This window comes from Polypterus senegalus, chromosome 11 (assembly GCF_016835505.1).
Source record: "Polypterus senegalus isolate Bchr_013 chromosome 11, ASM1683550v1, whole genome shotgun sequence".
NCBI classification, from domain to species: domain Eukaryota; kingdom Metazoa; phylum Chordata; class Cladistia; order Polypteriformes; family Polypteridae; genus Polypterus; species Polypterus senegalus.
The window spans coordinates 45475368-45502123 of NC_053164.1; the positions used below are offsets into that span (position 1 = coordinate 45475368).

General features: G+C 38.4%; 1 protein-coding gene across 4 annotated transcripts; it reads right to left on the reverse strand.

The window, feature by feature from the left end:
* Nucleotides 1-1332: 1332 nt before the first annotated feature.
* Nucleotides 1333-21981, reverse strand: nfu1 (NFU1 iron-sulfur cluster scaffold homolog (S. cerevisiae)). Of its 4 annotated transcripts, none has more exons than XM_039768493.1 (8): nt 21878-21899; nt 10404-10519; nt 8451-8586; nt 7896-7962; nt 4082-4196; nt 3858-3921; nt 3500-3674; nt 1337-2093 (listed from the first exon to the last, which is right to left on the reverse strand). In XM_039768493.1, exons 2-8 carry the CDS (start codon nt 10426-10428, stop codon nt 2067-2069), a joined length of 609 nt encoding a protein of 202 aa, XP_039624427.1. In that variant the 5' UTR covers nt 10429-10519; nt 21878-21899; the 3' UTR covers nt 1337-2066. The 4 variants fall into 4 exon arrangements, with proteins under 4 accessions (XP_039624429.1, XP_039624427.1, XP_039624425.1 ...); XM_039768491.1 differs by lacking the exon at nt 21878-21899 and adding an exon at nt 12779-12840 and having other exon boundaries at nt 1338-2093; XM_039768492.1 differs by lacking the exon at nt 21878-21899 and adding an exon at nt 21903-21981 and having other exon boundaries at nt 1340-2093.
* Between the last annotated feature and the right edge of the window lie 4775 nt (nt 21982-26756).

A 26756-nucleotide genomic window follows, 5' to 3' on the forward strand; every position in this document is an offset into this window, starting at 1 on the left:
TTAGTTTTCTTTCCTATCAGTTTCTTAGTAAAACATGAATTTGAACTGAACCTGAGCTTTACTGCCAGGCAACATACAGTAGTTGCTAGGAATTTCTCTTAATGCTGCATTCATGCACATAAGGTCAGCAAGTTTAATATACTGAATCATTTCACCATCATGATATGATGTTTAGGCTTCAAGAAATGTATAAAACCCGCCACTTGTGCTACCTTATTTAAACTGTAAAGAAGTACTATATCACAAATCAGTATACCAAGCAAAATTGAATAAAATATTCAGTTAGCTAATGTTACCTAACAGTTAAGAGTGAACTTACACCTTTTCTTTCCCCATTTACTTCCCAGGCATACCTTTTTGTTGGTCATGAAGTGGGCACAAAACCCATCACTATTTGCCAAAAGACAGGAAAGAACTGTGGACTGAATATTTAGTATAATTCAGCAGGGTTTAACAGCAATAAATTATACTTGTATGCTGTTTCAAGTAGTCAAAAAATGTATACATATATAATATAAATATATATTTATAATTTTAATCAAACCGTTCAGCTATATATATACAACCAAAAGGCATTTCTTTGAGCCTGTTCTTCATGGCTCAAGGTGCCAAGACATAACCACAGATGACTAGGCAGTTATCCTGCATTAAAATGGACTCGCAGACTATCAATATGTTGACATTTCTTTTAAGATTTTATGCTAATTGCCTGTTTTCATGTTTGACTTCTGTGATGTTAACACATTAAAAAAAGCACAAGTTGTGAGCTCCAGCAAAGGTGACAATTACCTATAGCATGATTAATCCTACTGAACTAAACCTTTGCTTATACAGTCAAAGTAAAAAGTATGTGAACCCCTAGGAATTCTCTATATTTATGTCTAATGCCCAAATAAAACATGGTCGTATCTTCATGTCAGTCACAATAATGAACAGACACAGTCTTCTAGAACTACAGATACACAGATTTTCAGAGAATATTTGGCCATAGTGAATAAATCATTCAAACTGTGAAACTGAAGGTTGGAAAATGTAAGTGAACCCTAAGCTAAATGACTTTTTAAAAAGCTCATTGCTGTCAGAATTTAGCACACCTGGAGTCCATTTAATGAAACAAGTTCAGAGGGGTGGCCTAGAATTACTATGACTGATAAAAAACACTATAAAGTTTGAGTGTGAGCAATTGACAAGAAGCATATCCTGACGGGAAACATGACTCGCACAAAAGAACTGCCTGAAGAGTTACGATTTAGAATTGTTAATCTACATAAGGCTGGAAAGGGTTACAAAGTCGTCTCAAAGATTTTAGATATTCGTCAGTCTACTGTTAAGCAAGTTGTCTATAAATGGAGACAATTTGGTATTGTGGCTACTCTGCCTAGAAGTGGGCACCCTGCCAAGATGACCCCAACAGCACAACGCAAAGTCAACAATGAGGTAAAGAACCACCCTAGAGTGACAGCAAAGGTAGGTAACGTAGGTAAGACAACAGGAGGCTTCATACACATTTGGGTATTTTTTTTTACTCATACATTTTCAAAAAGTATGACTACCATTTAAAAAAAATAAAAAAATCACATTTGGTAGTTTTCACTTGATCACAATTCACCCTACTCTAGTGATCCTAGGATGCCATTTTGGCCCTTAGAGTTCATGATGTTAAACAAAACATGTCCACTATTTACTTGAGGCACACATCTGAAAAAGAAGCCAAGTGACAAATGGAGAACACCCTTATAAAACCAGAGGTGCATGGGTTTACACTGGCACTTCACCTCTCCATCCTCATAAGCTCCAGTGATCTTTTTTTCCCATTGCTAGGTCAAAGTGCAGTAATTTTCTTAGGCACCCAACCAGAATACTTTGCTGAACATAAAGCTTTACAGGTAAAGTCTTTGTTGGATATGTTTCAGATGGAACAGCAAGAAATTTGAAAAACCATTGAATCACATGTTACTGGTGATAAGCAGCAGGCACCAAATAAATGTCACCAATACAGCAGGCACACAGTTTAACGGCAAACAAGGGTGCAAACTGCACAAATCTTAATTCTCATGATGAGGTGTCTATTCTGATTCTTCTTCATCTCGGACCTAAAATCAGTACAAATGAGTATTAATAAGATGCACAAAATGTTAAAAAGACATCTGTTTTATTGAGGATCTTTACACAATGTGCCAAAGAAATCCATTTTAAGAATAACTTAGGACAAAGTGGACTTGGAAAATGGTGTGGTATGGATTTTACTTTTACTTGCACACAACATCAGAAATGGGTGTGCAATGCTTGCAAAATCACCATCATGGTGGCCTATTGAGATGCAAAGTGAAATCAAATTTTTAATTCTAGTCCACAGGAATTTTTTGCCAAGTTAGAACATATAGGCCAAAAAAGTGACTTCTTTTAAGTGTAGAAGCACCAGTTATAATTCTGTGACTGTGAATATTATCTACATGTGACAGGAAGCTAGCTGGCTCTTACATAGAGCATCAATGAATGACCATCTGTCATGTTAGTGTGTATCTACCAGATACTGCAATCCTGTAACTGATCATTTTAAAAAATGCAGTAGAAGTAGCCCAAAACATATAATTTTCAAATGCATGTAATACTGGACACATCTATTCAAATACTCATTTAAAATTAAGGAATTACATCAAAAGAGGTAAGTGGTAGGCCTCAATCTGTTGTAGTGCTGTTAGTGTTATGAACAGAAAGGCAATTCAAAGTCAAATTATGAAAATTATTGAGTAGATGAAAACAAATTAGCCATGCACTGGAGTACAATGTTCCATTTAAAGGCAAAACTGTATAAAAAAACAACAAAAAAAAAACCACACACACACACCCCCTCTTGCACACATTTTCCTTTGTTTGAGCATCTTTTCCTCTTGTTTTATTCCAGTATGGAATAAACTATAAGATAAAATACATTTACTAACTAATTTTTTTTCTGCCTCACAGATCTAGTGTCCTGAGTTTGACTCCTGTGCCCACTCATTGCTTGTGTGGAGTTTGGAGTTTTCACGTACTGCTTATGTCTGTATCACTTTCTCCTGTACCGCCCCGAAAATGTGCATGTTAGGTTGGCTGGAATTTTCAAATTGGCTCTGTGTGGATGCAAGTATGGATGTGTGCAAGAGTGATATGTACAGTCCTGTGCTGGACTGACAACTTAATTGTATTTAGAAGATAAACTAAATCTAATAAACTTGCAAGACAAACTGCAAACTATAAATTAAAAAAACTATAGAGATGTGGTGAATGGACTCAGCAACATACTACAAGCCTGATTCTACACCTTTGAGTAGGTAAAAAGGTTAAGCAGCTGCACTGGCCTTGCAAGAGGAAAAAAAACATTATAGGATGAACCTTGTGGGATGGGAATATCAAGCTGGAGTTAATTTAAAAACCTTCTATTTGTCACAGTATTCTACATAAGGGAACCTAAGGGATAGGGTATTGCTGATCATGACTACTGGTTCACATTTTGTCATACCTGTTCCACTCCCTCCACCTCTGGGATGTAGAACTGCAGCATATTCTGGATACCATTTCTCAGGGTGATAATAGAGCTTGGACAGCTTGTGCAGGAACCTTGCATCTCCAGCTTCACAATTCCATCCTTGAAACCCCGGTAAAGAACATCTCCTCCATCTTCTTGTACTGTGGGTCTAAGCCATAAAGAATAACAAAGTAAGAAATATAGGCCTTTTAGTTACATACAGAGTTATTTAGAACTTGATAAGACTATGCAAATGTCACCATGAACATTAAAAAAGCCAAACCTCTGCTAAAATATTATCTTATCAGATAAGACTCTTTCTATATCTGAAGGATAGTGTTAATTTCATTACCTTATTCGTGTGTCTAGAAGCTCTTTGATCATGGAAACAATCTCATCATCATCTTCTGAAGCAGCTTTAAAGAGTGATAGAAAATATAGCTAAATAGGGCCTCTAAAAGAGTTAATTTACAAAAATTGCATGTGTAAAAATAAATGAAGAAAATGTTTGTATTAATGGTCTAAGCACCTTTTACATATGTCTTTTTCCTTCCTTTACTCTACAGTTTATCATACCTGTGTCCATTCTGGGAGTTCCCTCAGTCACCACAGGCAGCCCTGAGCTGAAGAAGTCCATAATAGTGGCATACACATCTGGTTTGATTACCTTCCATTCGTGCTCGTCATGTACCTTAAAAGAGAGTATCGAAAAGTAGATTAACTTACAACAGCTAATTCTTTCTCAAGGAAAACAATGAAATGTGTTAACATAGTATAGTTTCAGTAACCTAAACTTAGCTACTTCATACTGAATAAACACAAGTTATTTTTGCAACTATCAAAATTAGAATGAATTCCAGTTTAATTCTGAACACTCTAGAAGACCGTTCTGCTTTAACACAATGCCCTGAAGTAAAATCATTTCGTGGATATTCATCTTTTGCATGAATATGAGCAAAGGCATTATGGGACACATCTGTTGACAACTGTCATTTTTGTTCACACAGCAGTAAATACAGTACTGTTACATGCACAGAGTACATCAAAATTTTATACACAAGCAGGTTCAATAAATGGATGATATACACTATATGACCAAAGTATGTGGACATCCCTCCAAAATTGTTCAGTTCAGGTGTTTAGCCACACCCATTGGTAAAAGGTGTATAAAATCAAGCACACAGCCATGCAATCTCCATTGAGACATACTGGTTATAGATTAGCTTGTAATGAAGAGCTCAGTGATTTTAAATGTGGCACTGCTATAGGATGCCACCTTTGCCACAAGTCAGTAAGTTAAATTTCTGCTCTCCTAGATATGCCCCGGTTAACTGCAAATGCTACTATTATGAAGCGAAAGCATCAAGAAGCAACAACAGCTCAGCCATGTTAATTATCAGAGCAGGCAGTCTGAGTGCTGAAGTGCATCATGCATACAAATTGCCTCACCTCTGTTGAATCACTCATAACAGAGCTCTACACAAACAAACTGGCTCTACAAGCAACATCAGTGCAACGACTGTGTGTTGGGAGCTTCATGAAATGGGTTTCTATGGCCAAGCAGCTACACACAAGCCTAAAATCACCACATGCAATATCATTTTTCTATTAATCAGAGTTCACTTTATTGGCCAGGTACTCGAATGTGTACTAAGAATTTGTCTTGATAGTATTGGTGCAACATACAAGGCCAACTAAGTATACAAAAGATAAATATAAGAAGATGAAATATAAAATGATAAAATATGATAAAGCTTACAAGGGCAATACAAAAAAAAGCCACACAGTAGTATTAAATTATCCAGGCAGTCTAGTGTGCAAGTATATATAGATACTGAGTAGATGCTCAGATGTGATTAGTAAGAATAACTGCACATGGGGAAAAAAAAACTGTTTTAAGTTATGGGTTATTTTAGCTTTCAAAGCACAAAGACATTTGCCAGCAGGAAGTCTTTCAAACAGGTGATGGATGCCCTTGACGAGTTGGATCAGCAACTACCTTTGCAGTCCTCTTCCTTACCCTGGACTCATATAGGACTTCAATGTGCATTAAGTTACAGCTTATGATCCCTTCACAAGCTTTGAGCATTGCATTAAGGCCTTAGCCTGAAAACAGGCAGCACCAAACCAGTCAGTTATAGATGAGGTCAGAATGGACTCAATGATGTCTGTGCAGAACTGGATCAATACTACTTGAGGGAGATTAAATCTCCTCAGCTGACGCAAAAAGAGCATTCTCTCATTGGCTTTCTTAATAATGCATGTGATTTTATTGTCCCACTTAAGGTTTTGGTAACAGCACAGTTCTGAAAAAACTTATATGATTCTGTCATCATAACGGCTAAGCCATTTTTTGTAAGTATGACTGAGCCATTCATTAACAGCTGGGTAAAGCAGGCTGCCATTAGACTTTTAAGCAGTGAAAACATGTTCTCAAGGGTGATAAATCACACTTCACTATCTGGAAGTGAGATGGATGAATACAAGCTTGGCAGGCACCAGGAAAATGCTACCCTCTGGACTGCACAGTGCCTACAATAATGTTTGGTAAGGGTGGGTTAATAGTCTTTGGCTATTTTTCATGGTTTGTGATAGGCCCCTTTGTTCCAGTGAAGGGTACAGTTAATGCTACAGCATGCAAAGACATTTTAGATAACTGTGGTCTTCCAACTTTGGGGCAACAGTTTGGGATAGACCTTTACTGTTTTAGCATAACTTTCTCTTTGAACACAAAACCAGGTCCATTAAGACATGGTTTTGACGAGTTTTATTTGGAGCAACTCGTATGGCCTACATGGAGCCCTGACCCTACTAAATAACTATGGGATGAGCTGGAATGCTGATTGTGAGTCAGGTCTTCTCACCCTAAATCAGTATTTCATCACACAAATAAATGCTCTTTTGGATGAACAGGCACCATTTCCCCCACACACACTCCAAATTCTTGTGGAAAGTCTTCCATGAAGAGTGTTATTGCAACAAAGGGGTAGGTAAGTGGGATGCAACTCCATATTAATGCTCATGTTTTTGGAATGGGATTCCAACAAGCTCATACAGGTGTGATGGCCAAGTGTCCACACACCTTTTGACATGTACTGTATTATTCATATAGTATATATATAGAAGTGCTCAATATCTATTTATTACACATAGCTAAAAATGCTATCATATTTATATTTAAATATACTGAAACACCTGCTGGAGTAAATTGATCCTGTGGTTGGAACAATGCAAGGCAATTCAATTTATGTGGATTTAATAATCAAGACATTTACAGTCAAAAAGCAGATTCAAATGATTTTTATAGCCTAATGGTAGTTTAAGCAAAGTTATAGACTATCTTTAATAGAGTGTAAACAGTTAAACAATTTAGATACCTAGCCAGATTACATTTTAGATATAATTATACAATATTATAAACTAGCAGCATGTTGTTTTATTAATGACTGCTTTTTCTTCCAATAATTTGATAACATAAACCTTCGTGTCATCACCAGTTAATAGTACTTCTGGGATTCAGTCTTATTTTCTCCACTACAAAAAAGAAAAAGGAAAAACACAAAAATAACTACAAACTAAATTATGAGACAACTTCTCAATCAAGACGGCAGCACAAAAGTGCCAACTTGACTTGTGAGTGCTAGCGCAGGTTGCTGTCGACTCATATGTGAAAGTTGGTTATCCCAGTTTGTCAACAGTCAAGCTCAGAGTGGTATTTTGTATTTTTCTCATTGTGGTACTTGGTCATTTTCTTTTCACCATGTGAAAATGGGCAATACCTTCACTGAAGTCAGACTTACACTCCTCTCCAGCAAGTATTTTTGTTCTGAACACAGGAAAATGTAAATAGGAAATTAGGATGGGTATTTAGAAAAAAATGACTTTAGAAATAATAATAAAGGCTTTTAGTTCCTTATCAGTTTATTGTAAGGAAAACAAGCTACAGCAATCAGCAGGAAGAGGAGTGTAGGTCTTTTGGAGGCTTCGTTTTGAGCTCTTATTGGTGTGGTAACAGAGTTACTTGAATTTTTTTAAAAACCGCATGACATTTTAGCAGCTATATTGCAAAAGGGATAATGTCAAGTATCACTTTGCAATGCTGAAGCATCTAAGTAATGTGATGTTTCTATCTGGGTCATTCACATGGTATATACTCAGGCTGCATAAAATGCAGAGTGCATTCACTTTTCAGCTAGTGGATTTACATTGCACATTATCTGATGTCTATCTAATTAGCTAAAATCTAAATAATTAAATTATCAGATGATAACGAAACAATTAAAAAGGCTTTTCAGTATCTTCAAAATCAAAGTGCATTAAAAATAAGACAAGCATAAGAATGTGATTAGGAAGTGAGATGGTCTTACTAAAGACAGAAGAAATACATCACCTTTGTTATTGTGATAAAGTCTGGCCCCAGGAATACACTCTTCACACCTTCAATTCGGAAAAGCTGCCTGGAGGATAAACAATCATCTCAGTTATACTTGTGCACCTAATGGAAAGAAATGTCTACCAGCAGGTGCTGACAATTCTCTTAAAAATAATGAATACCCTGAAAAGCACACTGTAGGATGGCTATTAATATGAAGTAGGAGAAGCCAGGAGAAACTGCAATATATTAAAATAAGTACAGATGTCAACAAACTAACCACATACAATAGCTCAAATTGTCACGTTAATAGATAGATGCTGAATAGAAAGCATTCGTCCAAGAGCCCTTTCAGGTAGGTATTTAAAAGGATTAGTAGTGTTCCCAATATATGCTGTAATTTGAGTACATAGAATTACCCAGAAGTGGTGTTCACAAAACAGAAACAAAAACATGTTTTGTCAGTAAGAGAATAATGAGAATAGTTACAAAGAACAGGCAATATAAGCAAGACAGCTAAGAGTGAGGCTATCTAACAAAATTCCACTTAACTAAACAATATAATTAATATACCTTGCCAGGGGAGAGCACACAGCAGTGCTTGAATTTGCAAAGTCCATAGTTCCAGATTGCAGAACCAAGCAGCCTGGGATGAACTTGAGACTGTTGGGGTTTGGTGTTTCCTGCGTTTGAATAAACATTGTCCTTGCTAGAAGAAATTAAAGGAACAAGAGAATAAGGGCAATGTGTAAAAGCATACATTTTACATTTAAGCTAATAACTATTATTTATAAAATCTAAAACTCAGCATTACAAATAAAAATAAGTTAGAGCACTGTATTTTATTCTGAACACAATTCAGGAACAAGACAGAAATGATGGCTTTTCAAGCAACTCTTCTGGTATGGTCTTGTGTTCTGCCTATCTCCTTACTTTATGTTACTCAGTTTCACCGAGTTGAGACAATCTCAGCTTAAAGAAAAAGTCATTTTGCAGTCACATTACAAGATTTGCTTCATTAGTTTTCTTTGCTTTTTATTTTTATGAAAAAAATTACAGCGAATGTGCAATTGCTTTTTGTACAGATCGATGGCAAAAGTTCTCCCCCCAAAAAAACTCCGACTTGAAACATATATGAAACAAAACAAAATTGTGTGTGCCCTTACAGATAACTCCCTTAGTTAGTAAACGCTGTCCTGTACTTACACTTAGCACCTCACAAGTCACTGAGGTGTGGATACTACCATTTACTTCAAAATTAATACAGAGAAAACAAAGAAAAAAACTGAAATACAAAGGAAAAATATCAGAAACAAAATGATATTCAACCCTCCGCCCAATAGAAAAAGAGACCTTAGCAATAAAAAAAATCTAACTTTTTAAATATGACAGAACTAGTTGTAGCATAGGAGAATGAATCACAAACCAGTATGCTTATTGTAAAATAATATTAATGAATTCTTGCAATGTTTTAAAAAGTTCTTGAATGCATCTTCTAAGACGGAATTTGATTTCTTCTAATTTGAGATAATAAAGAACATTACTTACTGTAGTTATAGAAGATGGGTTGGGATTCCTCCAGTTGAGCAAAATAAATGTGCATGGTGGTAGTGTAGTGTAGGCTATTATATTCGACGTACCCTATGTACTTTAACTCCATCCTGGTGTTAACCAAATGTCACCATCAATGGACTAGTAGTGATTGTGGTGCTAAGGCTGTCTGAGAAAGAGTTTTTATCCAAAATTACATTAATTTAATGCATTCCCAAAGCATAGTGATGCTGGAGCTAGATGTCAGCATTTACAGGGTGGGTCCTGATGAAATATGGAATGCTTGGTGCATATAGAACTAGAGTTAATTTTATGTAAGGCGGAGTTCCATTTCTTTTCCGAGATGCTAACTGAAACGTCCTTTTCCCAGCAGTCCAAAGGATCTTTGAAATAGTTTTACATATTATTGAAACGCTGCCTAAGCATTCATCAAGAATAACTAGTATGGCCTCTGGGATTGATATGGGTTTGACTTGTGGAAAGTAGGGTAGGTTTCTTTTAACACATTTTCGGATTTGTATACAAGAAAAAGCTGGAAATTTAAATTTGGAGCATAATTGTTAATATGATGCAAATGCGTTAAAGATCTCCAAGTGTTTTAATCCCAAGCAGTTTCTGTAAATTGAACACAGAGTAGGTCTGAGAAGACAGAAAAAGTTGATTATTGTGTATTGGAGAAACAGATAAGAGATTCTCTACCTTGAAATGTGTCCTGATTTCTTCCGCACTCTAATGCATGTTAGGTTAACTAGTGTCCCTAAACTGGCTCAGCAAGAGTGGTTGTGTATACAGGCCTGCCTTGCAATGAACTGGGCTTCTCACTGCTATTTGTTCCTGTCTTGTCCCTGATGATGAATGTATGAATGCTGACTTTAGTCATGGGTGAAAAAAAGCCAATATGCTAAATGTTTGCAAGAAATCAACAAACCTTCAGATTTCCCCAATTAAATGGAAAAAGCTTCATTCTCTCCCCACCTGGCATACGCAGAGTAGTCATCATGGGGCAATGCAGTTTGGAGGTATCATGCTGCTTGACAACATGCCGGTTAATTCCACTGAACCGACACCTGGGTAGTGACAGTAATGGAATCCTTTAGGAGGAAAAAAGAAAGTGCAGGTTAATACCAGTAGTATGGAAACAGTGTCTTGGAAATCTATCAAATCATTTAACAGATGTCACTGAATTATACTTATGCATCCTGCTCCAGTCTGTTTTTATTACAGACACGCATGATCAAGACTAAAAATTGTGAAGTGTAAAATTGGTCAACTTTTTTTTCTTTTTGTCAAAAAAGTAAATTCTATTTACACATTAAAATTCACTTTGATGTCCATTTTAAGAGTTTTGTCACCTCAACATATCAAACACAAATTTGTTTCGATTACTTTTCACCAACATATTTTTTATTTAATAGCAGGACTGTTCACTCTCAGGTACAATTGTCTTTGTTTTAATATTTTGATTTCTAAGTACTTTTTAGTAGTTTGAAAATACAGACTCCGTGTGAGCTTGCCACACTTGTATCCACATCAATTATAAGGTCGTCAACATGTATTTAATTTAGCCCTTTTCACAAAGCACGCCATCACTGCCGAGGAGTTTGTGCAGTGTGATGGCCACACTCAGCTGTTCATCATCCCTTGAGATTCTGTAATCACAATGCCTAGCAGTCATACCCTGCTGCCGTCTCAAGGAGGATGAGCAGCTGAGGGTTGTGTCACCCTGGGGGGAATTCCTTATAAGAGATACACATGCTGATCACAAGACATTTCCAAAGAACACAAGACTACAGCACAAACCAACAAAACACAGCAAGAACTGCATTATTAAAAGCCAATATATAACAGAAGCACAAATCCTTCTGGAATGTCATTCTCACAAAAAATACTGCAGTTTTTGAGCTTTTTTTTGTAATCTCTTAGATAACAATGTCCACAGATGACAAATTAAATAATCAAATGTCAAAGCTTCCTGCAAAACTTCTGCATGGCAGAAAGCATCATGGTAAGTAGTATAGGTCTTCCTATCAAACATTAACAACTTAAAAGGGCATAGACAAAAAAAGAAGCCTTTAAGAAACACACACTGTTTCGACAGTGAGTGCAAATGAAAAACAAAAGATGCTATATGAAGAAGGGCTTTCAATTTAGTATTTAGAACTTTAAGCAGAAATCATTTGATTTATTAATTTATGGATAACTGAGACTTATACCTTATATATCAGCCATTAAGAAATAGTATGATGTGTAGAAGAAAGACTCAAAGCAGAACAGAAAATGAAACAAAAACACATACTGAGACATCAGTGGACGGATGTCTATGAAACATATAAGTGGGCCGGCTACCAGGATAATAAAACAACTGACCACTAGGGGAGCTTTATGTGGCATTTGTCGTTTTGGTTAACTTTGTACAGTACAATGAGCAAAGCAAACAGAGCTGAGGTAAGCTGCACTCCAGCAGTAAGCAACCCACCTCACCCTAGTCTGTGTCATGACAGAGACTTTGTTGTCTTGCTGTTTCAAGAAGAAGTGTTATGGCAAGTAACAAAATTACAAAGTGCCCAAAGTGAAACTATATGAAACAGGCAAACAATATAAAAAATCTTTTTCTTTCTTTTAATTTAGTCACAATTTAGTAAGGAATAGGACATAAGTATTTAAGAAGTAATCCACCTGCAAAGCCAACCTATTTGTGAAACCTATTTGGGTGCTCCAGTCTCTTCCCATAGCCCAAAGACATGCAGATTAGGTTGATTGGCAACACCAAAATTTATGCTAGGATGTGTGCGAGTGCTCACTCTGTAATGGACTGGCAACCTGAACAGGGGGTTGTTCCTGCCTTACGCTCTGTGCTTGCTGGGACAGGCTCAGGCCTTCTGTGACCCTGCTCAGCATAAATCGGTCTTAGAATATGGTACGGAATATGAATTTCACTCTCAAAAATACACAGAAGGTAAAGCTTTTCAGGATGTGACCCCTACTCTTTTGTCAAACATTATACAGTTAACCAAATGTTTTAGAACAGCACAAGCTGTAGTTTTGCTCCATTCTTGCCATTTGTGCCATAATTAGCCCATTTGTGCTAAACTGTTGGACAAACCGCGGTTCTTGCTCAGCAGATCAATTGCAGTACCCTTTCTAATCCTATGCTATCTTTATATCATTTAGGCGAGCTGCATCTTTCCCATGTGATTAATTAATTGAGAGACCTTTTAGCTGCAGGGTGACAACAACTGTTCATTACAAAAATAATGTACTGCTGATAATGCAGCAGTGAGGTAGTATATACTGTAACATAAATAGTGAGGAAATGTTAGTTCAGCTGAGGTTTATTGAGCGACACTTACATAATTACTTTCCTCTTCCATTTACTTCCAGATAGGCTTGCACACATAACTACCCCAAAGACAAACTAGTACTTCGGATCCTAGTGGCTGTAAACTGAGTAAAATGGAAAAAAAATATACGAGTTGATGAAACTGCACTTAATATAAAACTGAAACAGTAAACTAATTCATACTTCAAGTCACACAGAATGTTTCTCTCTTTTAATATAGACTAGGGAGCTCTGCCCCTGCTCGCCCACCCCCGGGTTTGGTTATCCGGATATACAATTTAAAAAGACTGTTATTTTCATGGGAATTGTTACACACTCTTTCGATTCTATGTTGCATCACTTCTCTGTGATCATAAATATACAGTTGGGTCCATAAATATTTGGACAGAGACACCTTTCTTCTAATTTTGGTTCTGTACATTACCACAAAGAATTTTAAATGAAACAACTCAGATGCAGTTGAAGTACAGACTTTCAGCTTTCATTCAGTGGGTTGAACAAAAAGATTACATAAAAATGTGAGGCAACTAAAGTATTTTTTAACACAATCACTTCATTTCAGGGTCTCAAAAGTAATTGGACAATTGACTCAAAGGTTATTTCATGGGCAGGTGTGTTCAAGTCCGTCGTTACGTCTTATCAATTAAGCAAATAAAAGGCCTGGAGTTAATTTGAGGTGTGGTGCTTGCATGTGGAAGATTTTGCTGTGAAGACAACATGCGGTCAAAGGAGCTCTCCATGCAGATGAAAGAAGCCATCCTTAAGCTGCAAAAACAGAAAAAACCCATCCGAGAAATTGCTACAATATTACGAGTGGCAAAATCTACAGTTTGGTACATCATGAGAAAGAAAGCAAGCACTGGTGAACTCAGCAACGCAAAAAGACCTGAACGTCCATGGAAGACAACAGTGGTGGATGATCGCAGAATCATTTCCATGGTGAAGAGAAACCCCTTCACAACAGCCAACCAAGTGAACAACATTCTCCAGGGCTTGGTAGGTGTATCGATATCCAAGTCTACCATAAAGAGAAGACTGCATGAAAGTAAATACAGAGGGTGCACTGCAAGGGGCAAGCCACTCATAAGCCTCAAGAATAGAAAGGCTAGATTGGACTTTGCTAAAGAACATCTAAAAAAGCCAGCACAGTTCTGGAAAAACACTCTTTGGACAGATGAAACCAAGATCAACCTCTACCAGAATGATGGCAAGAAAAAAGTATGGAGAAGGCGTGGAACAGCTCATTATCCAAAGCATGGCACATCATCTGTAAAACACAGTGGAGGCAGTGTGATGGCCTGGGCGTGCATGGCTGCCAGTGGCACTGGGACACTAGTGTTTATTGATGATGTGACACAGGACAGAAGCAGCCAAATGAATTCTGAGGTGTTCAGAGAGTCTGCTCAAATCCAGCTAAATGCAGTCAAATTGATTGGGCGGTGTTTCATGATACAGATGGACAATGACCCAAAACATACAGCCGAAGCAACCCAGGAGTTTATTAAAGCAAAGAAGTGGAAACGTCTTGAATGGCCAAGTCAGCCACCTGATCTTAACCCAATTGAGCATGCATTTCACTTGTTGAAGACTAAACTTCAGACAGAAAGGCCCAGAAACAAACAGCAACTGAAAGCCGCTGCAGTAAAGGCCTGGCAGAGCATTAAAAGGAGGAAACCCAGCATCTGGTGATGTCCATGAGTTCATGACTTCAGGCTGGCATTGCCAGCAAAGGGTTTTCAACCAAGTATTACAAATGAACATTTTATTTCCAGTTATTTAATTTGTCCAATTACTTTTGAGCCACTGAAATAAAGGGATTGTGTTAAAAAAATGCTTTAGTTGCCTCACATTTATATGCAATCTTTCTGTTCAACCCACTGAATTAAAGCTGAACGTCTGCACTTCAACTGCATCGGAGTTGTTTCATTTAAAATTCATTGTGGTAATGTACAGAACCAAAATTAGAAAAAAGCTGTCTCTGTCCAAATATTTATGGATATAACTGTACACCTGACTGAATTGTGGTTTCTTCGAAATTATACTTGTTGTAGCTTTAATTGTTGCGGGACCACAGATTCTAATAGCATACGTACCATTATTGTGTAAATCTACGTTTTGAGCATTGAATGAGGCAAATGCGAAAAGATTATTGTAGACTCGGATATTTTGTCTGTAGTGTTGGTGGATTTCACTTTCACCGAACAACAAATCTTTTAATTCTCGCGGTTATGCCTCTTCATTGGGAGGCAACACGAATTTGACGATCAACAAATCTCCGACTTAAACTTATATCTACATACTTCTGACATATCACCCATGTCCATATATTCAATCTCTTTTTGCTGTTCCGTTATTTCACCGAGTAATAATTTCCATTTGTTTGTACTGATGCAATCTTTACTTTCTTTTTTTTGATACTTTCGAATTTTACTACTTTCATAATCTCTAACCTGCTCTGCATGTGTATCGCGCCAATGTTTTTGAATGTCTTTTTTTTTTTTTTCTGACCCCGATATGACCTACAAGCTTTTCAATTCCATTTGGTCCGGGCTGATTATTACTTTCCTTATTTTCTGAATTTGCACATAGATTAGTATTGTTCTTTTGTGCATTCTTTTTTGCCTTCTTTTCTCTCCAACGCTTTTGTGTCTCTTTTTGACACTCTGCACATTTTTCTTCGCTTAGTCATTGACATGCCATCTAGAACATTTTGAAGAGCTGGGAGTACATGAAGTGTGTCTGCAAAAATCATTCCAACAACTGAGAGGTTAGATGTCCATGACCTTGTTTTAAATTGTAAGTAACTCATCACTAGCAACCTAATACAACCCCAAATCAGAAAAAGTTGGGACAGTGTGGAAAATGTGAATAAAAAAAGAAAAAAGCAAGTTATAAATTCTCCTCAAATTATATTTCATTGCAGACAGTATGAACACAAAATAATTCATGTTTTTTTTGTCAACATCATTTGATTTGTAAATAAATATCCATTCTTGCCATTCAGGCTTGCAACACATTTCAAAAAAAGTTGGGACAGTACAGCATTTAGCACTTTGTACAGTTCCCCTGTCTTTTAACAACACTTGAAAGACATGTAGGCATTAAAGAAATCAAGTGACTAAGTGTTGCAGGTGTTAGTTTGTCCCATTCTTCCTGCAAACAACGTTTTACGTGCGCAACAGTACAGGGTCTTTGTTGATGCATTTTTCGTTTCAAAATGCGGCAAACATTCTCTATAGGAGACAAATCAGGGCTGCAGGCAGGCCAGTCAAGCATCCGCACCCTCTTCTTACGCAGCCATGCCTTTGTTATGCGCGCAGTATGTGGTTTGGCATTGTCTTGCTGAAATAAGCATGGGCAGCCCTGGAAAAGATGTCGTCTTGAAGGCAGCATTTGTTCCTCCAAAACTGAGATATACTTCTCAGCATTGATGGTGCCATCGCAGAAGTGCAAGTTACCTTTGCCGAAGGCACTGACACAACCCCATATCATGACACACCCTGGCTTTTGGACTTGTATCTGGTAACAGTCTGGATGGTCCTTTTCCTCTTTGGTCCGCAGCACACGGCGTCTATTTCTTCCAAAAAAAGATGTGAAAAACCGATTCGTCTGACCACAATACACGTTTCCACTTCACAATGGACCATCCCAGATGCCTCCGAGCCCAGAGAAGTCGACGGTGCTTCTGGACACTATTTATGTAGGGCTTCTTTTTGGCACAGTACAGTTTTAGCTGGCATTTCCTAATGTAACTACGTACTGTAGTGCTTGAGACTGTGCCCACATAGTTATCATTTATTGATGAATGACAGTTTTTAATGCAGTGCCATCTGAGGACTCGGAGAAAACGGCCATTCAGTTTAGGCTTGCGCCCTTGGCCTTTGCGCACGGTAATTTCTCCAGATTCCCTGATTCTTTTCACTATGTTATGCACTATAGAGGAAGAAATGCCCAAATCTCTTCCTATTTGTCTTTGAGAAACGCTTTTCTTCATCAAAGATTTTTGCCCGCACTTGGGTGTCAAACTGGTGATCCTCTGCCCATCTTTGCTCCTAAAGGACTAGGCCTTTCCTTGATGCTGCTTTTGTACCGAATCATGATTGCAATCACCTGTTAACATCACCAGTTTCAAATCACATCATTATTTCGTTATTATACCGCATTACCACCCCTGAATTGCCCCCATCCCAACATTTTTTTGGAATGTGTTGCAAGCATGAATGGCAAGAATTGATGTTTATTTACAAATCAAATGATGTTGACCAAAAAAAAAACATGAATTATCTTGTGTTCATACTGTCTGCAATGAAATAAAAGTTAAGGGAAATTTGTAAATTACTGCTTTATTTTTTTATTCACATTTTCCACACTGTCCCAACTTTTTCTGATTTGGGGTTGTACATGTTTCACTTTCCTCATCAAATGTATCAATATTTCTTCATCAGTGTTATCAATATTCTTCAGTTTTGCTTGAACGACCAATGAAGGAAAATAGCTTGAAAAAAGGAATTAATAGATGAGGCTAGTACACAGAGTGGCAGTGGCATTCATACTTAATTTACACAACATGATATGCTGTATGTACCACAAGCACTGTATACATGTGCTTATTTAATTTCTGTTTGAATCAAATTGCGTTGCAAGTAGAAGTGCTCCCTTTGTCATGTCTTTCATGTGAATAAATCAATATTCAAATTCCTCCCACAGGCCAAAAATGCTACCCAGCAACTCGTTTGATGCTGGTCCTGTTTGTGTGGGTTTTTCATAGCATCTGGGGTGTTGCTTGACTCGGCTCTTGGCAGGTTAACAGACACTTGCATGCCAAAATGATACAGAAATGATACACAGACACCGCTCAGAGATTCTCTGCTAGACCAAACCAATGAAAGCACAGACATTTAACAAGACAAATTTCTCCCTTTATGAAAACACAGATACATAGATGCATAGTAGAAATTCCAGTTTAAGGTTACAACTGACTATAAAGATGAATTTGAAATACAGAGCCTCAGGATTGCACAAACACAGAGTCAATTCATATTTTTACCCATCTATTTTGCTGGAGCAGACACCTTAGTGAAAGATGCATTTTCAAGAATTATATTATTCTACAGTAATATTACACGTGTAATTTGATTAAATTCTGGGGAGAGCATACAGACTGGCAGCATCATAGCCATGAAGGCCCACTTCAATGTGGCAGGCAATAAGACCCTCGCCACAACTGCTCAGTTCATCTACAGAGCTATGCTCCTATGCACACTGGATATTAATAACAAGAAATACCTAAAGAAAGCACTTCCCATAATGATAGACCCAAAACCACTCTGTAACAGTGTCTGCCCACCTGCCATGCACTAAATGACACTGCAGCACTCACTGCCCCACCAGCAGAATTGGCAGTTTACGATTGTGGCCAACTAAATGAAATCTGAGACACAATTATCAGCTTGATCCGAGACCAGGACACCACTCGTACTACCAATCAACTGACACAAGCAATTCAGCCTTATTGGTGCTTACAACGTCTCATATATTTTGTATATGTATGAGATGATAAAGCATTTTCAACATGAACATTTATATACAGTATTTACTTATTAATGAGGTAAAATAATTTGCAGTATGAAGTTTTGTACTTCACTTCATTCTACTTTATCATGGCACCAGACAATGGCAATGTGTTGAATGTTGGTCGGATATGCAAGTAATAATTTTGTTACGCTTTGTATAACTTACAGTACTATTACTACAACAATGAACTGTCATCTGCTGTGTCATTGTGCCATTTACTCATCGGGTGCTGCAAGGTACTTCCCTGTTAGTACCAGCAACAAATACTTTTCATTACAGCGTAACACACAGATGTCAAACTCACATCCTGGAGGGCCGCATTGGCAGCAGATTTTCATTCAACCCACTTTTTAATTAGTAACCAATTACTGCTGCTAATGGAACAGACCTCTTTTGCCTTATGTTTAACTGAGCTGCTTTTTAGCATTCATAATCCTTAATTCTTTCTATTCACTTTAACCAGCAGCCAGCGAGACGAGCATCTAATTCAATCTAATGATCACCTCTCAAAATACATCCATCCATTTTCCAACCCGCTGAATCCGAACACAGGGTCACGGGGGGGTCTGCTGGAGCCAATCCCAGCCAACACAGGGCACAAGTCAGGAAACAAACCCCGGGCAGGGTGCCAACTCACTGCAGGACACACACAAACACACCAAGCACACACCAATTTAGAATCACCAATCCACCTAACCTACATGTCTTTGGACTGTGGGAGGAAACCCATGCAGACACGGGGAGAACATGTAAACTCCACGCAGGGAGGACCCGGGAAGCGAACCCAGGTCTCCTAACTGCAAGGCAGCAGCGCTACCACTGCGCCCCCGTGCCGCCCTCTCAAAATACAGCATGTCTCAATAAAATACTTGAAAAGAAATAAGAGAAGGCCTCAGGAATATTGATCTGTTCTGGTTCACAAAAGAGAAAGAAAATGAACAGTGGTGGAAATAGCGGAAAACAGAGCAATAAAAGGCCACAGAGTTACATAAAGTGTTTCGTTAATAACAAGATCTGGCTTCTAATTAAGAAGCTGGTTGGAGTCAAAACAGTGGCCATCCAGTAACTGTGCCTGGGAGTTGGCTGTTCATTTTTTAGCTCGCACTGCATCTCACGTCTAGTTAAGGAAAAAGAAAAAAAAAAAACAAGGCTTCTGAACCTTAAAAACACATCAATTAATATGAAGTTTGATCGACTAGCAGCAGTAACTTGGTTATTAATTAGGAAAAGTGGCTGGAAGGAAAACCTGTGAAAACTGTGGCCCTCCAGAGTCAGAGTTTGGCACAGTGATGATAAACTGAATTATTGGTATACTGAAAGCAACCTTACTGGACAACACTGAGATGAATGTCTACACATAATTTATACATCTCTTAAATCAAAGGGGCCGCTTAAAATCTCTTAACCTTTTACATCAAAGAAGTTCGAAGAACAACAGACTCCCTAAATCCAGTAAATCAACTTTGATATAAAGCAGTAAAGCAGTGAGCCACAGAATTTTACCACCAAGAGAAACGAGGAACTCTCGGCCACATTCAATACAGTGAGGCACTAGACATGGACAATAGAGGTCCAACTCAGAGTGGAGGAAAAACGAAATACAGACATCCCAAGTCTCCAGGAGGCTCTGGGAAATCAATGTCTTCTCACAAACTCCTGCAAGTGAATCCCAATCTCCAAGAAATCCCTCCCAATTATTTTGGCAAAATCTATGATTCTACGATTCTCTTCTCTCACAGAGTGAAACCCCATTTTTGTGGACTTTTTAAATGTTCACGTACACATCGTGATGAAATGAAGGAGTACCCAAAAATATATAGAACTAATTGTCCATCAGACTACATGAAGGAAATAATAGAAATAATGTTACATTAATTCGTTGTTATTTTGTAACAGCAATTATTTAACAGTCAGCGGTGGTTTAAGTGATTGCAAAAGTCATGTTCTGAGGTGTTAAGATATTTGATTTACTATTATTTGCTAGATCACTAAAGGGTAATATATATAAAGATATATAAAGGGTTACTCAAAATAAACTTGTGCGAATGGGCAGATTGCAAGTTTATTTCTCAAATAAATTAAACAAATAATTCTGCTTCTTGCTAAAATTATTACTAACAGAAATGGAAAAACAATTACTGATATGCTATTATTCAGTTTTTATCTATGAATGGATTATGAATACAAACTGCAGTACATTTTTTTGTGAAATGCATGAATATATTTTTACCACATAGCAGCAGAATAGAATAGTCTTAAAACAAAAAGTGCTCAGAGCAAAGGTGCAGTTTACATCTTTTATTGTAGAGCACAACCTGCCCTTTCAGATTAACAGAATTCAGAGGGCAGCTTGTACATGAAACTCTTGTAAATTTGCTGTCTTGAAGAAAGAAAGAAAGAAAAAACGTAACTCGGCAACACGCACTGCTACGATTTTGAGCTATCTATCTGAGGATCTGTTGAAGTCAGCTAAACATGCTGTTTAAAAATAAAGAGTTAACTTTTAAGTGATACAGCCGTTATTTATTTAATTATAAACCTGGAATTGATCTGAAGGGGTTAGGTGTTCTGTCCCTCCACCTCACCCTAATCCCCATGGAGAACACCTCCCTGAAATCAGTTCTTCAGTGCCGAGATGCCCGTTTATGAAATTCCAAATGTGTATAGTGCGACATTATTATGAAGATTCAAAGTGAGCTTCTATTCAGAAAGAAGCAAGGAAGCAGTCCGAATACTGAGGTGAGCAAGGCGCCCAGGTGGTGTTCGCCAATAGACGACTTTATGAGGACCTGATGAGAGGTGCCATCCATCGCTCACTGGGGGTTATCGAGTTTAAGACTCGTTTAGCAGGTGCTGATCGTTCTGAAAGGCCTGGACACACAATGAGCTGCGTGCAAGGGATTGTCGTCATTTCGGTAGTTGGTGAATATCTACTGTCATATTTAAGCCCTCTGTTTGGCTACCACCCCCTGCAGCAGACTGCCCCGCTGAGTGCGCACAATCACAGTTTCTGTCCAGACGGAGTATTTTAAACGAGTAAAAACTATGAGGAGGTGATGTAGGATTTGAGACAAACAGACTGTTCTTGTATTTTCAGAACTGCTATGGAGATTATCGTAAAGGTTGTTTTCACTGCCATTGTTTGTAACCCCAGTTCTAAGACCAGTGGGTCAAAAAGGCGGCGACACCAGCGACAATACAAGAACACCACTGGCCACCACCAGCAAGTGCAACGTTAGGCTGGTCTGTGGATACCCAAGGAAAAGTACATGGATCTCACCAGTGTCTTATCTGCTGCTTTATTTTATCCGCAGGAAAAGGGTGTAGTAATAAACATTTTAAAAATTCTCCCAAACTCACTTGATCCTGAAAAAGCGCATTTAAACATACATCTAATTGACTTACTGGACACTGCAACTGAACCTTTACAATTAAAAGTGGAAACAGAAATTTAACAGTTACGTTTACCCAACATATGCCTTTACAAACGAAGAGGTGGAAGACGTTTCTCAAAAATTTCTAACTGTAAAATTACCGTAATTAATTACACAAAAGATCACCTTAATAACAAGAGCAACCGTCTGGAGGACGCCATACTTGTGCAGGAAATACTTTCGTGAATGAGTAATGAGCGGAGCCATTGGCTACCTAGAAAATGATAGACATTTGCCACGCCCACAATTCCTTCATTTTAACGGAGGATGGCAAACCAACTTAAGGTGCATTACCGCCACCAACTGGACTGGAGTGTGATGCAGGAAGGGGAAAAAAAACCTATGACTACGTAATTTCAAATTAAATGCTTTCTAATAACCGTGCACTTTTTAAATAACAGAATATGGATCTACGAATCAATTTAAATTAATCTCCATTCCTTAATAATTGTACCAATAATTGTTCTAATGTCAAATTACCCACTCCCAAGGATTTAAACTATTGAACTCGTTATAGCTTATATGCGACACATCCTAATAAAATATGATCTAGAGTCTCTAATTGATTACACGATCTGCATACTCCAGACTGATGCTGTCCTATCTTTAATAGTGTATAATTTTACCTAGTGTGCCCAATTCTGAGGTGTGTTAATATAATTTCTTCCCTTCTTGTTTTGCCACCTTTTCCCATGGATCCAACTCTGCTTTGTATCCTATACATATGTCTTCCCTTACCATTAGTGTCCCACAGTTTTTGCAACCAGTCTCACCAGACTTTGAATTTCTGGTTTATTAAATGTCACTTTTAAAACAATAAAAGGATGTTTAGTGGCCTTTTAAGCTAAATCATTTACTATTTATTTTCCTTTGACCCCATTATGTGTGGGGATCCATAAAAAAACTAACACATAGACCCATATTCTGCAACCGGTATAATGCTTGATTCACTTCCAGTAGCAAGTCTGACCTCGCTGAAGAGTTACCGTTTAATCTTCTGTACGTCAGCAAGGAATCAGAACAGAGGAGTACCCTGTTTGGACAGAGCTCTTCTATCCATAGTAGACTCAAAATAATGGCTATCAGTTCAGTTGTAAATACTGACACATAATCACAGCCTTTTCTTTATTATAATGTTAGCCATTATGAATGTAGTGACAAGTCAAGTAAAATGGCACCTTTTATTGGGTAACTAAAAAAGATGCAAGCTTTCGAGGCAACTCAGGTCCCTTCTTCAGGCAAGATGTAATCTCGAAACCTTGCATATTGTAATCTTTTTTAGTTAGCCAATAAAAGGTCTCATTTTACTTGACTTGTAACTACATTCATAATGGCTAACACGGTACAACACCTTAGTACTTGGCTGTATTTCCAGTCAAGTTATCTTTGGATCCACCCATAAAACCCCTTTAATATCCCATAATTGTTCTGAGTAATATATGTATGTACTATCATCTTTTCAAATATACGTTGGCATTTTGTTTTTAATTTATATATATATATATATATATATATATATATATATATATATATATAAATAAAGCCAAATACCACTGACTTACTCATCACAAAATCTCCCAAACCATGAGGACTTGGGACTTGAAATTTGGAATGTAGGTTACCCTTGGCCCATAGGTGCTCGCTAAAACTGTTTTAAAAATTTCGTGGTCCAAGCGTGAAATTACTTAGTTTTTTTAAGACCCTTTCGTAAGTCTGTCTGCTTTTCACAAAAGAAATACTTAATGGATTTAGATTGGGTTTTTTTTCTGTAATTTGCATTCCATTGATTTCGCGACTTTCTCATCTTGCTAAGTATCACAGTTCACTTGCGGTACTGATTTATTAGCACAAATCTGAGAGAGACTCATCGGGCTGCAGGGAGCAAAACCTTCGCTTAGTTAGCGAACGAGGAAATTACTTAACGGATTTAGATCTTTTTAGAGATTTTGCGACTTCTCTCATTGTTCGCTTGCAGGAGCGATATATTTGCGCTAATCTGAGACAGAGGCTGTAGGCTGAGGGGAGGGGGGGAGAGTGACGTCAGGAGTAGGGAGCTGGACGGGCCCTCCTCACTCTCCTGTTTCACTACTCCGAGGGTGAAGCCGCGGGGGATGGCTAGTAGATCATATATCCTGAAGTCTACTGCTGTCATTGGAAAAAGCCATGGCTGGTTAACTGGGTGTACTACTGCGGTACTAATCTGAACGCCCATTAACCCCATGTTTTCAGCCTGTGCTGAACCTACCCACTCAAAACTAATAATACTTTTTATATAGTCCTCCCAACAATTTGCATATCATTGATCACACAGCCCATTGTTTGTCAATGGTGCTAGTTCGGTCATTAGGCCAAGGTACTGTATATAAGGTTGGAGAAACCTGCAGTCAACTGAGACTGAGGAAGTCACTTGGATGAGTGATGTAACGTATCGGAAAAAAACTATGTCCGGATGAACAGAATCAATTTTCTAGAATTTCCTTACCTGGACTGTTGAGCATGCTATGAGACATAAAACTCTAATGTTACTTCAAGAGATACATAATTGACTCTTCCAGGTCAACCCATATTTAACTTGAAGGAGCTGCAGAGCACCACTTCAAGCTATGCAGCTTATTCCGATATTCCAAGTGTTCTTATTTCGAATACAGATAAGACATTTTACACATTTTGTTGGAGTAACGTTGCTTTGCATATATTTTATGCAATGTTATTTTTGCTAGGAATTTATTTATGCAGATTTTTTCGATGCTGCGACCTTGCTGAAGTAGCCAAGTGGTAACCTCTGTTTGTCTAGTACTGCAATATCAATCATTAGACATATATAAATGAAAGCCCTGCGTGGGTGTGGGGAGCAGTCTGCTCTACTCTGCTCTGCTCACACTCAGCCCGAGCCACGAGAGTTGGTGTGAATTCTATGGAAGATGTAGAAGCATATACAAGTGTGATTTGCACTTGGTGAGATGGTGCAAAACATGTACTTTTACATTTTTTCGGTGTTTGCATGCACCTCACTTCTAATTCACCAAGCAGACAAACTCAGCTTTGTGGTACATGAAACGTTGTACGTTCACACAACGAGCTACCATACATTTGCCTAATACAGGGTCCAGCCTGTCCCGATCAATTTGTGCCACAGCTGCACTCGACTACACGTTCCTCTCAGGGAAGATACGTGTACAGGCCCACTTAACTCACGCCTCTGCAAGTTCACCAATCTAGTAAAACTGCTAGGGAGTCTTTGGGTTGTTTTTTTGTCTCTCTTTGAGAAACTGTGGAAGGTCAGCCCAAATGAATTTAGAAGCTGTAGAGACGGTCCTTTGTAGGAATTTCCATAGTGCAATGGTGAAAGTTCATTAGTGTTTTGGTTCTCACCCATGGCTCGAATTCCATAAATGCCAGAAGTGACTCTTCTCTTCTCTCTTAACCTGCAATTGCTCCATCCTGGGTATGACATTCATCTGCATCCAACCCTGCAAGCAGGTCTTCCAACTTACAGGGAAAACCCGGGGGGTTGGTAGCAGGATTGGCACTCCAGCCACCGTAAAGAAACTCGCACTGCTTCAGTGTAGTGCTGAGGTGTCACCTGCTGCACTTGGGTCCCAATCCGGGTGGTGCGTCATGTGGTGAGTGTGGCAATGCACTGTAATCAGCGCATGCTCCCAACCTCCTCACAAAAAAGAGCATTTGCTGAGCCTTTTTCAGTATGCAGCTGGTGTTAACAAACCACAAAAGATAGTCAGTGATGTGAACATCCAAGAACCTGAAGCTGTTAACTTTCTGACAGGGGAACCGTTGATGTGGAGTGGAGCTTAATTGCCTTTGTTCTATCTATTGTTGAACTGAACAATGACATCCTTTGTTTTGTTGACTTTCAGGGAGAGATTGTCGACATGGCACCATACAGTCAGGTCTTTTAATTCAGTCCTGTAGGCAACCCCATCATTGTCATCGATGGGGCCAATCATAGTGGTGTCATCTGCAAACATAATGACGCTGTTGCCCTCATGTTGGCTACACAGTCAAAGGTGGACAGACTGTATAGCAGTGGAATAAGGCCGCAGCCTTAAGCAATGCTAATGTTGAAGAACAGTATAGAGGAGTTCTTATTGCCAGTCATCAGCCCTCCATTCCTGTTTGTCAGGAAGTCAAACACTCACACACAGATGGAGCTGCTCAATCCAAGGTCTCGGAGCTTTAGGGCACAATGGTGTTGAAGGAAGAGCTATAGTCAACAAACAGCATCCTGACATTGGGTTTCTTTCATCTTTTTTTTTTTTTTTTTACCCCTTGCAGTTTAAATCTCTTTTACTAGGCTTGTTTCTCTACTTGCCCTGGGAAGATATTTTTGTTTTTGACTAGCCCCCTGCTCGCTTCACTTGTTTTTTATATAAAAGAGAGATATTTAAAATATTAGATTGAATAAATATTTTCATGTTAAACTGATTTAGAACAATATTGTATAATAATTTAATAAATTTCAATTATTTTATGTGATGGATGCCATTGGAGGACTAGCACCCCGGCTAGAACGCCCATAGCATGGAAAGACATGAGAGACAGCTTGCACAGGGCATCGTCTCCCTTGGAGTGCTAAGTGGCAGCACCCACTTATTGGGAACTGGAGTTTGTAGGCTCATCCCTGGTGGGGTCTGTGGCAGCTGCCAGAGGGCACAGAAGGGATTAGCAAAGCCAACATTGTCGGGCTTCAGCCTCGCCTCACCTGGAAGTGCTCCTGGGCCAAAATTTTGGGACAATCGGAAGTACTCCTGTGTTTTATATAAAAGGAGCTGCCTACCTCAACTCCAGTAGCCAGATTTGGGAGGAGGTGGACAAGGCTTGGTGCGAGGAGTGGAGGTGCTGAAGGGAGGAGACGACAGGATTGCTGTGTGCTAAATCGCACTTGTGGTAGTGGTGTTGGAAGCTCTTCCCTGTAAGCGCTTGTGTCCGAGCCTTTGTGTCGTGTGTTTGGGCAGCACAATT

Coding starts and splice junctions, on each gene's coding strand:
- nfu1 (XM_039768491.1), bottom strand. CDS start 12,825: ATGTGTGCAAGCCTATCTGGAAGTAAATGGAAGAGGAAAGTAATTAT. Junction 3,675..3,857: donor CTTCTAGACACACGAATAAG/GTAATGAAATTA, acceptor TTTATGGCTTAG/ACCCACAGTACAAGAAGATG. Junction 2,094..3,499: donor AGGTGGAGGGAGTGGAACAG/GTATGACAAAAT, acceptor TACTGATTTTAG/GTCCGAGATGAAGAAGAATC.